Source organism: Pantherophis guttatus, chromosome 2, assembly GCF_059756535.1.
Source record: "Pantherophis guttatus breed Tessera chromosome 2, ASM5975653v1, whole genome shotgun sequence".
NCBI lineage: Eukaryota > Metazoa > Chordata > Lepidosauria > Squamata > Colubridae > Pantherophis > Pantherophis guttatus.
Window position 1 is genome coordinate 249683682 of NC_142064.1, and position 14883 is coordinate 249698564.

At 43.7% G+C, this 14883-nt stretch overlaps 1 protein-coding gene across 2 annotated transcripts in view; it reads right to left on the reverse strand.

Annotated features, from left to right (window-relative positions):
• Positions 1 to 284: 284 nt before the first annotated feature.
• Positions 285 to 14883, reverse strand: part of IL17RC (interleukin 17 receptor C) — a 36913-nt gene continuing 22314 nt past the window's right edge. For both annotated transcript variants that reach the window (XM_087883799.1, XM_034431736.3), the window contains 10 exons: positions 12842 to 12905; positions 11987 to 12171; positions 10494 to 10544; positions 9370 to 9415; positions 8132 to 8250; positions 7974 to 8033; positions 6926 to 6983; positions 5902 to 5997; positions 3766 to 3804; positions 285 to 1580 (listed from right to left, as the gene is read on the reverse strand). In XM_087883799.1, the coding sequence (XP_087739925.1) occupies positions 988 to 1580; positions 3766 to 3804; positions 5902 to 5997; positions 6926 to 6983; positions 7974 to 8033; positions 8132 to 8250; positions 9370 to 9415; positions 10494 to 10544; positions 11987 to 12171; positions 12842 to 12905 (1311 nt within the window). In that variant the 3' untranslated portion in view covers positions 285 to 987. The remainder of the gene's footprint in view (positions 1581 to 3765; positions 3805 to 5901; positions 5998 to 6925; positions 6984 to 7973; positions 8034 to 8131; positions 8251 to 9369; positions 9416 to 10493; positions 10545 to 11986; positions 12172 to 12841; positions 12906 to 14883) is intronic.

Consider the following 14883-nt stretch of genomic DNA (forward strand, 5'->3'; position numbering starts at 1 on the left):
GGCTGTGCGAACCATCTGAAGGAACCTTCTGGAAACCAACAAACACATCCTTCCTTCCAAACTTGCTGAGGTAGCCGTATCAGTCCAAAGTTCAGTGTCACCATTCTGAGATGTTTTCCTAAGCTTCTGAGATACAAGTGCACACCCTGAAGACACCTCCATCAAAACCAAGCCATGCCGAGCCTTCACAGGACATGGCTCCCTTGATGCTCTGAGCAGCTAATTTCATAAAGTGCTCTGCATCACTCTAATCTGAGTATTTCTAGTTTTTTATCATTATTGCATTTTGCTGGCCAAGCAGTTGCTTCAAGGGAGCTTCAAAGCAAGGCATGAAGGTGAGAGGTCCACACCTTTGGAGATCCTCCATTCTGGATCTACTGATGGTCTCCCTTCATATTATTGGCTGGTTTGTTTGTTTTTTTATTTGATTTATATGCCGCCCTTCTCTGGAGACTCAGGGCGTCTTACAATGCGTTAAGCAATAGCCTTCATACTTTTGTATATTTATACAAAGTCAGCTTATTGCCCCCACAAACTGGGTCCTCAATTTACCCACCTTAGAAAGGATGGAAGGCTGAGTCGACCTTGAGCCTGGTGAGAATTGAACTCGCAGTAGTTGCAGGCAGCTGGATGTTAAATGCTGCCTTAGGAGGCATTAGCCTCCTACGCCACTCAGGCTCAGGTTACCATTCAGTAATATGATGACAAGCTCATTACCTCCACCAGCCACTTACAGGTACCTTATCACTTGAACCGCTATGCAAAACAAGTTCCCATCCATGATTCAGTCTTGTTACACTATCACAGGCCTCTTTCCAAATTACAGGAACAGACTGGCCACTCTGACTTGTTGGAAAAACTATATGTCAGTACACTCAGATGCCCTTTTACCAGCTCACTTCTGAAAGTCTTATTCCTCAAGGATGGTGACAGAATGCATTTACTCTGTTTATCCTCCTGCTGAGAAAGCAGCAATTACAGGTTCTACTAGCTGGGGTACTTTTGCTGGCATTCATGCACTGCCCGTTCCAGGCTCTTGTGGATGCCCTCTGCATGTCTCCTGAGGCTGTTCTTCTGTTTGTGTCCTACCCTGGGGCCAGCCAAGGTCAGCAGGAAGCTAAAGAGCTGAGAGGGCAGAGGATAGACAGGCACTGAATGGAAGAGGTCAGGGATCTCATTGACTGGAAGAAGCTTCTCAAAGCAGCCGACAATGTATGTGGCCCTGGCTTCACCAGCCAGGAAATCAGGCAAGACGCAGTTGAGGGAAGCCAAGAATGTGCTGTCTGGTTTGAAGGTGGACCGAGGGAAGTTCTGTTTCCAGCCCAGCCATTCTGCACAACTGGCCACAGAACCGTGGGAAAACAGCAGCACAATAACTCCGCCTTCTTGAAGTACCAAGCGTCGCTGGGCGTGGAACCACTGCATGGGTCCCAGAGACCCCAACTCCCCACGGCTCCACAACTCCAGGGATACAGATACTTGCAGCTGAGTCAGCGCATCTGCCAGGATGCCCACCACACGCTCATAGCCTTCATGATCTGGAGAGTAGAGAATGAGGACCCGTCGTCCCTGAAGCATTCCTGTGGTGAGAAAGAGAGAGAGAGAGAGAGAGAGATGAGATGTTCCATAAACAATAACAAATCTTCTTACCCCATGTCTCTCTTCTTTGCTTTCTCATCCAGCACCTTCACAAGTGGCTCTCTCATGTTTAGATGCATCGTTGCAAATTCTATATGCTGAAGTTCAATTTTTTCATCTTATCTGAAATGGTGTAGGGTTTCCTGCCTGAGCAGGGAACCAAGGTCCCTTCCAACTCTGTTGTTGTTGTTGTTGTTGTTGTTATCTTCCAAACCCTCCTCTTTTTCTTTGCACTTTCTCTTTATCTATTGCTGGTTTTCCAAAATGTGACCAGGAAATTTGCAATCCAAACCAACAAAAGTTTGGGATGGATCTTAATGACTGATACATACCATATTTTTCGGAATATAAGATGCACCAGAGTATAAAACACACCTACCTTTTTTGGTGAGGAAAAGAAGAAAAAGAAATCTGACTCTGCCTCTGAGCAATTTTGCCTCATTGCAGCAAACAGCAAACAGCCTGCTTTACTTTCATTTTTGTTTTCAGCATAGCTTGATTAGCACAAGGAAAAAAAAATCTGCTCCAGCAATTTACCTCCTTGCAGCAAGCAGCAGAGCCCTGCGCAAACCAGCTGAGAGCAAACCAGCTGAGAGTTGGGAGGCTGATCCAATCAACTTGTGCTAATTAGGCTGTGCTGAAGCTGAAAGGAGCTGTTTTTTCTTGCTGTTTGCTTGCAAGGAGGTAACTGCTGCGAGGCAGAGGCCAAAGAGTGGGGACCAGTGAGTGGGCGTGGCTACATTTGGTGTATAAGACACACCTAAATTTTCACCCCCTTTTACAGGGGAAAAAGGTGAGTCTTATACTCCGAAAAATATGGTAAGTCATTCATAAAAATTTGTAATGATATAATTGTTAGGGGCCTTTCAGCCAATTCACCTCTCAAACCTTCTGAATTCAATTCAAACACAGAGAAAATGAATTGACTGTTTTGAGTATTTGCAGATATATATGTATGAAAGTCCAGCACATCTGGGAAGCACCAACTAATTTATACCTGCTTTTTCTAGCCACAACTCAGCGCAAAAGTCTCTTTAGCTAATCAGTGCTTGCTTTTTGGCTGGTAACTGAATACAGCATCCATTCCACTTACAACTATGCTGAACCCCTGTGCCTTCCACCTCTTCTCAAAAAAATTAAAGAGAGTATAGGTAGTCTTTGCTTAACAACGATGTATAGGATCAGAAATCCCATTGCTAAGCAACACGATTGTAAACAGAAAAATCACATGATCTCGTTGACTTACAATGGCAATTCCAGCAGTTCTGGTTGCTGCTGTTAAGTGCATCACAATAAGCAAGGACTTCATGTGACCATGATTTGCAACTTCCTGCAGGCTTCCCAACTGACCTTGCTTGTTGGAAGCCAGCAGGGAGCATCAGTAATTGTGATCATTTGACCATGGGATGCTGTAATAGCCATTACTTTCAGGACCAGTCATAAGTCCCCATCATTCAGTGCTGTCATAATTTCAAGTGGTCACTGAATGAATGGTTGTTAAACAAGGATCAGCCAGTCCTTGCAAATACCGGTTCAGTGAACCGATCAGAATCAGCTGAATCCCACCCCTGGCATTTACCCCTTAGAAATGACATTTTCCCATTCACAGATAAGAAGTCGCCGGCCTAGAGGATTGTTTGTAACAATGTATATTCAGCAGGGATTTCATCTCACCCTACTTCTGGGATTCTGACCGTCTCATGGAACTTTAGTTTAGAAAGATTTCTGTCTATAAATAAGGAACAATAACATAAACTGCTCTTAACATATCCTCCTTGAGTTTTGGATCCCAACATCAATCTTGTTAATCTAAAGCAAATCACTTGCATCACTAAAGATATACTCCGAGAACTCCTAGAGAGGAGCTTTCTTGACCGTCTTCCTCTCAACAAACTATCTAAACTTCGCTGTCTCTTGCTCCTCTGGAATGCAACCTCTCCCTCCTGGGAATCCAGACTATGTTCCACCACAGTAAATTTTATTTCTGGATAGAAATGAAAGGCTGAGAATTAGAAAAGATACAGAAGAATTTGAGGGTTCAAGAGACTGATGACAGGAGATTCCCCAGAGAAGAATTATTGCCATATTTTATCTTCCAAATGCTACAAGAGCCTCTGTTGCCTTTACCTCTGGAACTGTAATCTTCTTTCAGGATCTTGAACCAGCCTGTAAATAGAGAAAAACATTAATGGAGTGGTGGAAGCCCACTAACTGCCAGATCAAATGTGTCCTGTGGGTGAATTCTGAGTTGGAATAATGAAATGTGGCTTCTGTAGCAAATGGACAAATTCACACACACCGAGGCTTGGCAGGGCAGATCCTTCCCTTCTTCTCTTTGAATCAGACAACAAATGTACATATCCCAAGGGTCTGAGTAAACGGACAGGAAAAGTCACCATGACTTCAAATGCAAATGCACAGATGGGGGGGATGATCCATAGCTCCTCCACCATATTGAACTTAAACTTGAATGTGTTGAGCGAGGATGAAAGAATAATTAAATAGCAATGAAGTCTGCGAACTCCATTCAGAGCAGAAATTAAAGGCTAAAGAAAATAAAGGTTCTGGTCTTGTGAGATTTGGCCTTTCTTGTGGGAACCTGGCTTCTAGAAGAAGGAAAAGGTCCACTAGAACAAAACTAAGAGATTATTCTCTTGATCTTCCTCTTCTGCCTTAAGTAAGATTCTTTAGTGGGAAAGGTGGAAGGGTAATATGAAAAGAATCAGATCACCTGGGGAAAAACCAAGAGGAAAGAACATGTGGAAGAAAGAGATGTTGCTGGAATAAATGAGTGAGATGGAGACTGCGTACCCAATCAAAATATTAGAATCCATAAAGCACATTTTTGATGCCTTCAAGTCATTGTTGACTCCTGGCGAATGCCTGGACAAGTCCCTGTAGTTTTCTCAGCAAGATTTCAGAAGTGGTTTGCCCTTGCTGCCTTCTTTCTAGGGTTGAGAGAGGGGGACTGGCCCAAGGTCATCCAGCTGGCTTTGTGGCTAAAGTGAGACTAGAACTCACCATCTCCTGGTTTCTAGCCTGATGCCTTAATTGCTACACCAAATTAGCTCTCTCTATATATATTTACTCTATTAAAAATTAAAATCGATGCATATGCAGCCACTATTACTTCTCACGATTCTTTGATGGGATTTGAGCAGTGTTATTTTTTAACATAGGCTGGCAAATAATTTTAATTTCACAGACCCCTGAGAAAGTCACACTGTGCTGGCTATTAATGACAGGGCTGCTACATTGCCAGTTTTCTAGGATCTTGGAACCAAAGCAAATCTTTAAGCTTGGCTTGATTGCCAAATAGCAGGCAGTGCAAATTGCTTGGGCAGAAACACAACACATGCAAGACAGTAGAAAGGCATTCATGGAAATACAATACAATGCAAAAGTTCTAAGTGAAGGAAGGCAAATGAATTAGAGATGTGGCAGAATTTTTAGCCAAGGCTAGGATGAAAGGGGTCATGAAAAGAGCAAGGGAATAAGTAGCCGAGGCAATATTTATTGAGTATGGCAGTGTAGGAAGTTAAAACCCAGCCTGGACTGAGGGTTTTTTTGATTATTTTAATGGGTTTTAATATATGTTTAAATTATATATTTATACATTTATGTATTTTATGTTTTATTGGGTTTGTTTTTATTTGTTGTGAGCCGCCCTGAGTCCTACGGAGATAGGGCGGCATACAAATTATATTAAATAAATTAAATAAATAAATAAATAAAACCCACCCGTCTCCTAGAAAAATGAAATATTTTAGGAAATATTAAAAGGGCAGAATATTACCCCTAAAAGGGAGGCAGAAACTCAGCCCCCCACACCTTTGTTAATGGGCCATTAAGGCCTGGGCCAGTCTATTCTACACAACAAAGATCTACCTCCTTCAAGCAGAGCCATAATAGGAACTGCCCAAAGCCATTACATCATCACTAGCAAGGCTCAACCAAGCCTGGGACAAAGACAACCTACAAAGGTACCCCTGCATGGCCCCATGGGAGTCTGACAACCAATCAGAATACAAGCTCAAATTCAAAGCCCAAGGGAGGGTATAAATATCTCTCTCTCTCTCACCCATATGCCTTTTTGCCCAGGATCTCAAACCATGTGATCCTGCCCACCATTAAAAACCATCTTTCCATACAGCCACCATGTTTCCAGTGTCTTTCTTCCCCACTTTGAACTGAACCCAGATGGACATTTCTTCCAACAGCAGCATAGGACTAGATTTGGGGTTTGAGAAACAAGAAGGGTACCTTTTACTGCTTCTTTCTTGAAGAGGAGCATGAGCAGAACACAGCAGCTCCCTAGGAGAGTGACCAACCAGATCAGCACCCAGTAGGTCCGGGGATCTGCATCAAAGTACAGAGAGCAGGAATTCAGTACTTGGGTCCCAGCCCAATTTGCATGGACCACCCCTATCTCTTCCTGTCATTTTCCCATTGGCTAAGGCTGAAGGCAAAGTGTTGGGCTGGCTTCACTTTAAGGTAGACTTCTTTGGGTGTGTGTCCAGGACCCGGAGAGTTGCCATCTTTAACTCTTGATGGGTTCTCATTTCGCCCAACGGAGTTAATAAAACTATTTTGGGATTCTTCTTAGAGTGGTAGCTCCTGTTGGAGGAGAAGTGGCAGCTGTGGCTTTTGCACAAATTTATTTTGTGTGTCATTTGGGCCCATTCCTGGATCAGGAGGCCCAGCTCATAGTCACTGATTTCTTAGTCACTTCCTGACTGGACAACTGCAATGCACTCTATGTGGGGCTATTGTTAGAGATCGCCCAGAAGTTTCAGCTGGTCCAGAACACAGTTTTGGAAACCTTGTACAAGCAGTTTTAGATGCCCATCTGTTGGCTCCCAGTTTCCTTCCAGATGCAATTCAAGGTGCTAGTTTTCACTTTTAAAGCCCTACATGGCATGGGGCAAGGTTATGTGAGATATCACCTCTCCCCAAGGGAGATTGTCCCACCAAATCAGATAGGGTGAATGAGTTTCGGGTCTTCTCCTTTAAACAGTGTTATTTGATAGGACCTAGGATATAGGCCTTCTCAGTAGAAGCATCTGCTCCAGGGAACAGCCAGAAAATCCAGAGGGCCTCTGTCCTCCTAGCTTTATGGAAAACAGTGGATTTCTGTCTTTTCCCCAGGCAGCAGTCAGGATGGGAGTTGATCCAGCGTATACCAAGCAGTCCAATTGTTTTCTATGTAACAGCTACCCTAGTTTTTTGGTGAGGTGGGTTTCTAAATAGCATTCCTAGTCCTTAATCTCAAACACAAGACACTCACAATGCTCCGCTGAACATGCCCAGAGTATAGTAGCATTGGTCCCTTCTTCTTGCCATATCTGCAGAAAACAATAAAGAACAACTGTCTAGTAAAAAATATTCACCTGTCCACATAAGACAAAGACATAAGGCAAGATTTAGATGAAGTCCCTTTAATATTCACCTGGACTAAATGCAGAATCTTGGAAGCTACAGGAACACTGTCCAAGTTACCAAAAGAATCTTCATTTATAGTGCAGCTCATGGAATACTTCAAGAAATTTCCAAATCTCTCCCTGGCTGGGCTGAAGGGCTATTTATGAGCCAAGGGTCTCCAAATATGCTAATTTTTAAGATGAGTAGACTTCAACTCTCAGAATTTCCTAGCTAGCATGGCTCTTCGGCAGGGGTGGGTTCTAAAAGTTTTTACTACCGGTTCTATGGGCGTGGCTTATTTTGTGGGCGTGGTTTGATGGTCATGTGACAATTCTTTAGGATTTAGCAGAGGTACTGGTCTACCAGGCTTTTAACTGCTTGCAGAGCTGTACCGGTCTACCCATTTGTTCTTGGAGCGTTCCGGTCTACCAATTTGTTTTTGGAGGCACCGGTCTACCCATTTGTTTTTGGAGCGCATTGGTCTACCACCACACTGCCTTTTAACACTGATCAGCTTTAGGGCGGCCCTTTGAAGCCCTGCGGTAAGAGTTTAAACAGTTTTTTTCCTTCTAGCCGATCAGCTGGCACTCGGGAGGCAGCAAATAGATTGGGGGTGGGGCCAAATAAAAGGTAAGAATAATGCAGGGGCAGGCAGCTCCCGAACAAAGAGAACCGGTTCGGTGACGTCATATCATCACCGCTACTGGCTCGGCTGAACTGGGCCGAACCGGGAGGAACCCACCACTGCTCTTCGGCTGAAGACGTTGTACAAAATGCTTTTAAAAGTTAAAAAAAAAAAAAAGTTGGCCACGCCCATCCAGTCACATTACCCCCCCATCAAGCTACACCCACAGAACTGGTAGTAACATTTTTTATATTTTACCATTGCTTCCAGCCCTCATTTTACTACTCACCTGCATGCACTTCCCTAACTGCATACTGTTCCTCAGGTCTTCCTCCAATGTTGTTCTTCTCTGTAAAGAAAGAAAAGGAGGGGGGAGGAATGAAAGGATCACTGGATTGCCCACTCACAGAGGGAGGAAGAGAAAGGCTGGATGGAGAAAGGCCTTACCGTATTGAAGACCTGAGCAGTGGAGATCCAGGTGCCTTGCTCCATAATTTGAACTAAAGAATTCCCCTGGGAATCCTGAATCTCCTGAAACAGTAAGTATTTCTGGCTTCTTGTGACATCTAGGCGAAAAGAAAAGCAGCAGCGTAAATGATTAATCTCAGCCCAGCGATCTCATGGATTTATAGAGTCAGTTCTTGCATTCAGACAGACATTTTAAATCAGAGAGGATTCTGGACAGACTCTGTTTTTCCTAAGCATCTTTTGGAACCAGGAATGGTAGGTTTTGAGAGAGCTTTTTTTGTTGTGGCCCGCCAGCGGCCAGCAGAGCTGGCAGCAGATTCAGACAGTGAGGAGATTGGGGAGGAACATGGGCCAGTCCTGGAGTTTGGGAAAGGCTCTGACGCGTGCTGTGCGTCAGAGGCAGAGATGGGGCCAGGGCCATATGACTGTTATCAGCTGCCTTTGGAGGCAGACGAAGTGAACCAAACACAATTGCAGAAAATATGACTTCAGCAACAGAGTGGTCAATGCCTGGAATACACTACCTGACTCTGTGGTTTCATCCCAAAACCCCCCAAATTTTAACCTAAGACTCTCCACTGTTGACCTCACCCCATTCCTAAGTGGTCTATAAGGGGCATGCATAAGAGCACCAGCGTGCCTATCGTCCCTGTCCTAATGTTTCCTCTATTTGTATCTATTTTATGTATTCAATTTATTTATTTATTTATTTCGAATTTATATACCGCCCTTCTCCCGAAGGATTCAGGGTGGTGTACAGCCACAAATAAGAAACATAAAATACAAACATTAAAAACAATTAAAAGAATATATATCTATTTGGCCCCATAATTTAAAAAGTGACAAACCAATTAAAACATTAAAAAAAAATTTTTTTTTAAGCCAGCCCGGTTTACTGGAAAAAGAAAGTTATAAGGGCGCGGCGGAAGGCACCGAGGTCTTGGATTCTCCTTATCTCTGGGGGCAGCTGATTCCAGAGGGTAGGTGCCCCCACAGAGAAGGCCCTCCCCCTGGGGGTCACCAGCCTACATTGTTTGGCTGATGGGACCCCAAGGAGGCCCTGTCTGTGGGAGCGCACAGGTCGATGGGAGGTCATTGGTAATTCATGCTTATACTTATATATATTATCTAATATGTTCTTGACAAATAAATAAAATAAAAAATAATTATAAAATAATTGTGGGAACAGTCTGGCATGCATCTACATCAGCACTTACCATCCTGCAGGCAGCTTTGGAGATAGGTACTTCCATTCCTTCTTACCTGTACAATGAGGGAAAAATTGGATTGCTGGAATCTGGGGAGATTATCATGATCACGTTCATGATTTGTGGTGAAAGCATCAAAGCGCTTCCGTGCTGAAAGGATTAGCTAGTGACATCACTGATGCCCAGGCGATCCCGGTTGGAGGTTCCTTTCATGTCTCCATTAATGTGCCCACCGAAGCTGTACCTAACTATCTACTCATGATTCCTTGCTTTCAAACTGCTAGGTTGGCAGGAGCTGGAGTGAGTTACGGGAGCTCGCCCCGTCAAGTAGCAGCACCCAGGTCTCGAAAGCGAGCTTGCTGAATGTCAACTCAGCATCCTAACCATGTGCACCACCACTTATCACATAATCACATAAGAGAACCGTTTCTATTTAGTAGTAATATGTATGGCTTTCTTGACCAGGTCTGAATCTGGATACACACTTATGGAAGCGCAATGCGGAAATAAATTGGAAGAAAAATGTCTCTGGATTTAATTTTTCTGTGGAAGTCAATAAAACAATAGACATTAATTTGGAGTTGGATTATATGCTCTCTGTCTTATTTGTATAAAATGTGGAACGTGTAATTTTGCAGAGATTTTGCTCCATGCCGGTTACAGTCATAAAGCAGACTCTCAAGTGGCGATGGTTATTTTATATGACTTGGGCATTTGCTCAGGAAACAGCAGCCAGATTCACGTTATACATCTAGACAAGGCTTTTCCAACCTTGGCAATTTTAAAAGGTGTGGACTTCAACTCCCAGAATTCCCCAGCCCTCCTGCCATCTTTAAATTGCCAAAGTTGAAAACCGTGATCTAAATTAAAAGACACACTGTGGATGAAGTTCAATAAAACCACAACAACAGCTCCAAGAAGCAAAAAGTCATTGAAGATGCCTTCTTGTCTGGTCTTTTTTTTTTTTCTCCTGTAAATCAGTCTGAACTCCATTTCAGAGCAATGAGAAAAAAAAGAAGTCAAAAAGTCTTTTTGACTTTTGATGTCTGCTAAAATAATCCAGCCCTGTGGAGGGTCCTTGGAAACTGAAAGTAAGGTTGCCCATTTTTTTAAAAAAAAAATTCTGTTCCTACCTGCACACACAGGTTGGGATGAGGTCGCAGTCTTGGGAACTCCTGTGGTTCCTATGAAAATTGGGAAAATCAATTCCGTTACAAGAAAACTCGTTGCAGAAAAGCTGGGACACAAAGTTATGTGTGTGTACTGTATGTCTGCCCCCTCAGCTCATGTGCAAAGCACAACGTTCACCTGACTGCAAGGAGCTACACCTAAAGTCTCCAATGAAATGCTTATAATCCTCTAGCCCAGGGATGTCAAACTCAAGGCCAGTGGGCCAAATCTGGCCCACAGGGTACTTAGATCTGGCCCTCTCTAGCCTTCAAGTTCCCTGAGGATGAGATCCGAAAGCTCGGAAGACAAAACCTCTGGTCCCAGTGACCGACCCAGATTGGATCCTAAATTAATTAAATTGAATTGATACATTTGGAACAGAGCCAGCATGGTGTAGTGGTTAAGGTGAGGCCTAGAAACCAGGAGACTGAGTTTTAGTCCTGACGTGGACAGAAAGCCAGCTGGGAGACTTTGGGTTCTCTCTATGTTCAACCTACCTCACAAGGTTGTTGTTGTGGGGAAAAATAGGAGGCAGGAGTATTAAGTAAGTTCACTGGATTGAGTTGACAAAAATGCATCTTAAAAAGTGGGGGAGGGAGGGAAATCTAATAATAATAATTAGAACAATACTCCCATATATTTAACCATTTAAACATGACTATTCCCATTGCTTCCATCACAAAAATATAGTTACGTATTTTGGAGAGAGTGTATATGTGTGCACTAAAATTTGTTAATGGCACAAACTCTTAGAGATGGCATCTCTTTCCACCTATGAGTCTTTTGACCATCTCTTCCATCCAGAGGTGGGCTTCACATAATTTAACAACCGGTTCGTCCAGAATCAAATATGTGAGAGCGTGCGCACTGCATCAAAAACACAGGGATTGTATAGGACGGGATAGCTTGCTTGCATGCACGCCTTAAACACATGTATACTGCGTCAAAAACATGGTGATTGTATAAGATGGGATAGTGCCAGGGTGGGTCAGCGGGCCCAGCCACTGGCCATAACTACCGGTTTCCCCGAACCGGTCCAAACCGGCTGAATCCCACCCTTACTTCCATTTTCTAAAGGTCTTCTGAAGAAATGAAGATGTCAGATGCATCATTTCTCAGCAGGACCCTCAGACTTTCAAAAGAGGAATGAATGAATAAATGAATGAAGGGAAAGAGGGAGGGAGGGAAGACTTCTTAGTGCAAAAATGGAAGAAAGAACAAAAAAGAAACAAGAAGAAAAAAAAGAGAGAGGAATTGGGGAGGGAAGAGAGAAAAGGTTGTAACAATCAGGTTTATCTTTTGTAATTCCTAGTGGAAATTTTTACCAGGATCCCTTTTACCTGGCAGTGACAGCACACTGACAAGAGATCTTATCGTTGTTCCAGTTCTCAGCTAGTTCTTCATCTCCTGATTGACATTTCTCTTCCCCCTCCCTCTTTTTGCATTCTCTACTCACATGTGGAATGAGGACCAGATGCAGATGGGGATGAAGAGGTTGGCAGGCAAGCTCTTCCATCCGCCAGCAGGGAACCAGATCTCCTTGAAGGTCACACGGAGCAGAAACGAAGCAGCTCAAACTCCCACCAGAAGTGTGAACTTCCAAGCGGCTGTGTTTCCAGGCCCTGGCCAAAGCTGCTGGGTCTGAAATGAGAGGCTGCACTTACTATCAACGTCTGTAGCGATTCTCAAGTCATCCAGGTCTGAGATGCTTTTTCAGGAGGCAATTGGACTTTCTTGCTTTTTTCTTTGATTTTTTTTTGTTTGTTTTTTCACTTCATATCCAAGAAGCTTCTTCAGCTCTGACTGGATGGTGGGGAATGGAAGGATTTATATTCCTTGCAAGACAGCTGGACACTTGCATCCTTTTAGAGAGTCCTTGAAGCACATGGAGGTTTATCTGTGTCCTTAGGGTCACCTGACTAGTGCTAATGGTTCCTGTAGTCTGCAATTTTTCTGGAAATCTCTTCATATACCCAAACCATTCGAAAAGTGTTCATCCCAAATTGCAGAGCTAAACATCTGTAGCTACAGATGACCAGCTGCCTGCAAGGAATATACAGTACCATAAATCCTTCCATTCCCCACCATCCAGTCAGAGCTGAAAAAGCTTCTTGGATGAGAAGCAAAACGTCTTCAAAGAAAAAAAAAACAAGAAAGTCCAGTTGCCTCCTGAAAAAGCACCTTTGGGACACTTCTATCAAAGAGACCCCATCTTCCCAGCAAGCCCATTCCCCCATATATGCATATATTGACATTTATTTTAGCCAATAGTTATCTGCCTTAAAAACAGAATGAAATGCCATTTTCATACCATTTGCAAAGGGACAGAAATGAGTTCGAGGTGTGTCAGCTTGGTCTTCAATCTTGGGCCAGACCTATGAACGCAATATTTGAGAGGATAAGGAGGGGGAGAGAGGTGGCCTTAAAGAGCAATCCTCATCCATCCATCCATCCATCCATCCATCCATCCATCCATCCATCCATCTGATTTTTATACTTCTGCAATATCTACCTCTGGGAGGAATACCAAGGTTGGGTAACCTCTTCTCAAGGAGAAGCCAAGCCCCTTGGATCCACAGCTACAGCAGCCTTCTCTACCATTTCCATCTCCTCTTGTCTAGACTCAACTCTGACTTGTGGTCTCATTTGTTTTAAGCCACATGACCCAACCCAGTGTAGGGAGTGTCTTGTGAAACTGTGGACCTATTTGATTCGGTCTGTTCATACATCTGATTGGCACAAGGTAGACTGTATATGTATGCCCAAGGCCTCAGTTGCATAGTTGCAGTCATCATCTTGACTTTTTTGAAACCCCCTGTGCAGAGGTGAAATCCAGCAGGTTCTGACAGGTTCTGGAGAACCAGTAGCAGAAATTTTGAGTAGTTTGGAGAACTGGCAAATACAACCTCTAACTGGCCCCAGAATGGGGTGGGGATGGAAATTGTGCCATATCCTTCCCCCAGGACTGGGGAGGGAATGGGGATTTTGCAGTATCCTTCCCCCTGGAGTGGGGTGGGAATGGAGATTTTGCAGTATCCTTCCCCTGCCATGCCCACCAAGCCACACCCACAGAACCAGTAGTAAAAAAATTTGAATTTCACCACTGCCCCTGTGGATGGTCCTGAGAGGGAGGGGCCTATCCTGGCCTCCCATCTTCCATCCATGCATTAACAGCTGGTTAAGGATGACGATATTCCAGTCATGACACAGGGCATTTGATGTCACTATTCTCAAAGAACGTATCTGGCAGTGGGTGATGCTGTACAACCAGGTGCATAATCAGTGCAGTTTGCAGATTGCCATAAATGCACACTAAGCCCAAAAGACGAAGTCTGACATAGAAAAGAGGAAAATCTACCTGAGAATGGCTGCAAACATGAAATAGCACACCAGATGGTGTCAGGCCCAGTCTAGGGGCCATCTGAAGCTACCTTCCCATTTGGAACAAATCAGATATTCCAGTCAAGCTCAGCTCTTGGTGCTCTGACAGGCACATCTGTACGGTGCTTTTTGGTCACAGTATGAATATCATGGCCTTGTTCTGGGAAGCTTCTTTAATGCCCCAGACAAGCCTACAACCATGGAAAAGCTTCCTAAATTCCCATCTCAGTACTCACTAGACTCGACGTGCCTTTACTTCTGATCTCCAAATCAGGTTGGCCAGGTGCTGCCATCTGCCAAAACTCATTTGTTACAAATAACTTAGAAATCAGTCCTTGTGTCAAGGTTCCAACTGATGAACCCAACCAATTCAGCACTTTGAGGTGGACAGCTTTCTCAAAAGGACTGTTTTATTGAATACACACCATGCTTGAGAGAAAATCAAGTATAAACCAGGCAATGTTAGAATAGGGATAGATACTGTTTTGATGATGGGGGTTTGCACTAAATTTTTAACAGCCTGGGGCTGGAATGGGTGAGACAATGATGCTAAGATTATAATGGGATTATTTTGATAAAGATAGGCTTGCTTTTTTAAAAAAAACACTATACCTATGGCAGATTTACAATTTCATTGGAGCGTTTACATGACAGTGAATCCTGGCGTGGTGAGGAAGAGTCACAAATGATATCCTTGCAGGCCTGATTCCATCTGGGGACTAAAGCTTGTCCCTCCCTCAATTAAAATAATCCAGGAGATAATCCTTCTAGATTTCTGCTGATTAGAGGTAAAAACAATCACATCTTGGGATTTACTGCGCCTCCTCGGCGAGTCCCCTGGCACCAGTCCAAGGCCATGCATTTCTACCTAAGGAACCAACCCTCCACAGGAACTCAATTTTTCCATCTATAGAAGCAGTTCTGAGAAATGTCGCAGGTGAGAAAATGGGCTAAAATACCCTAACTGTAACT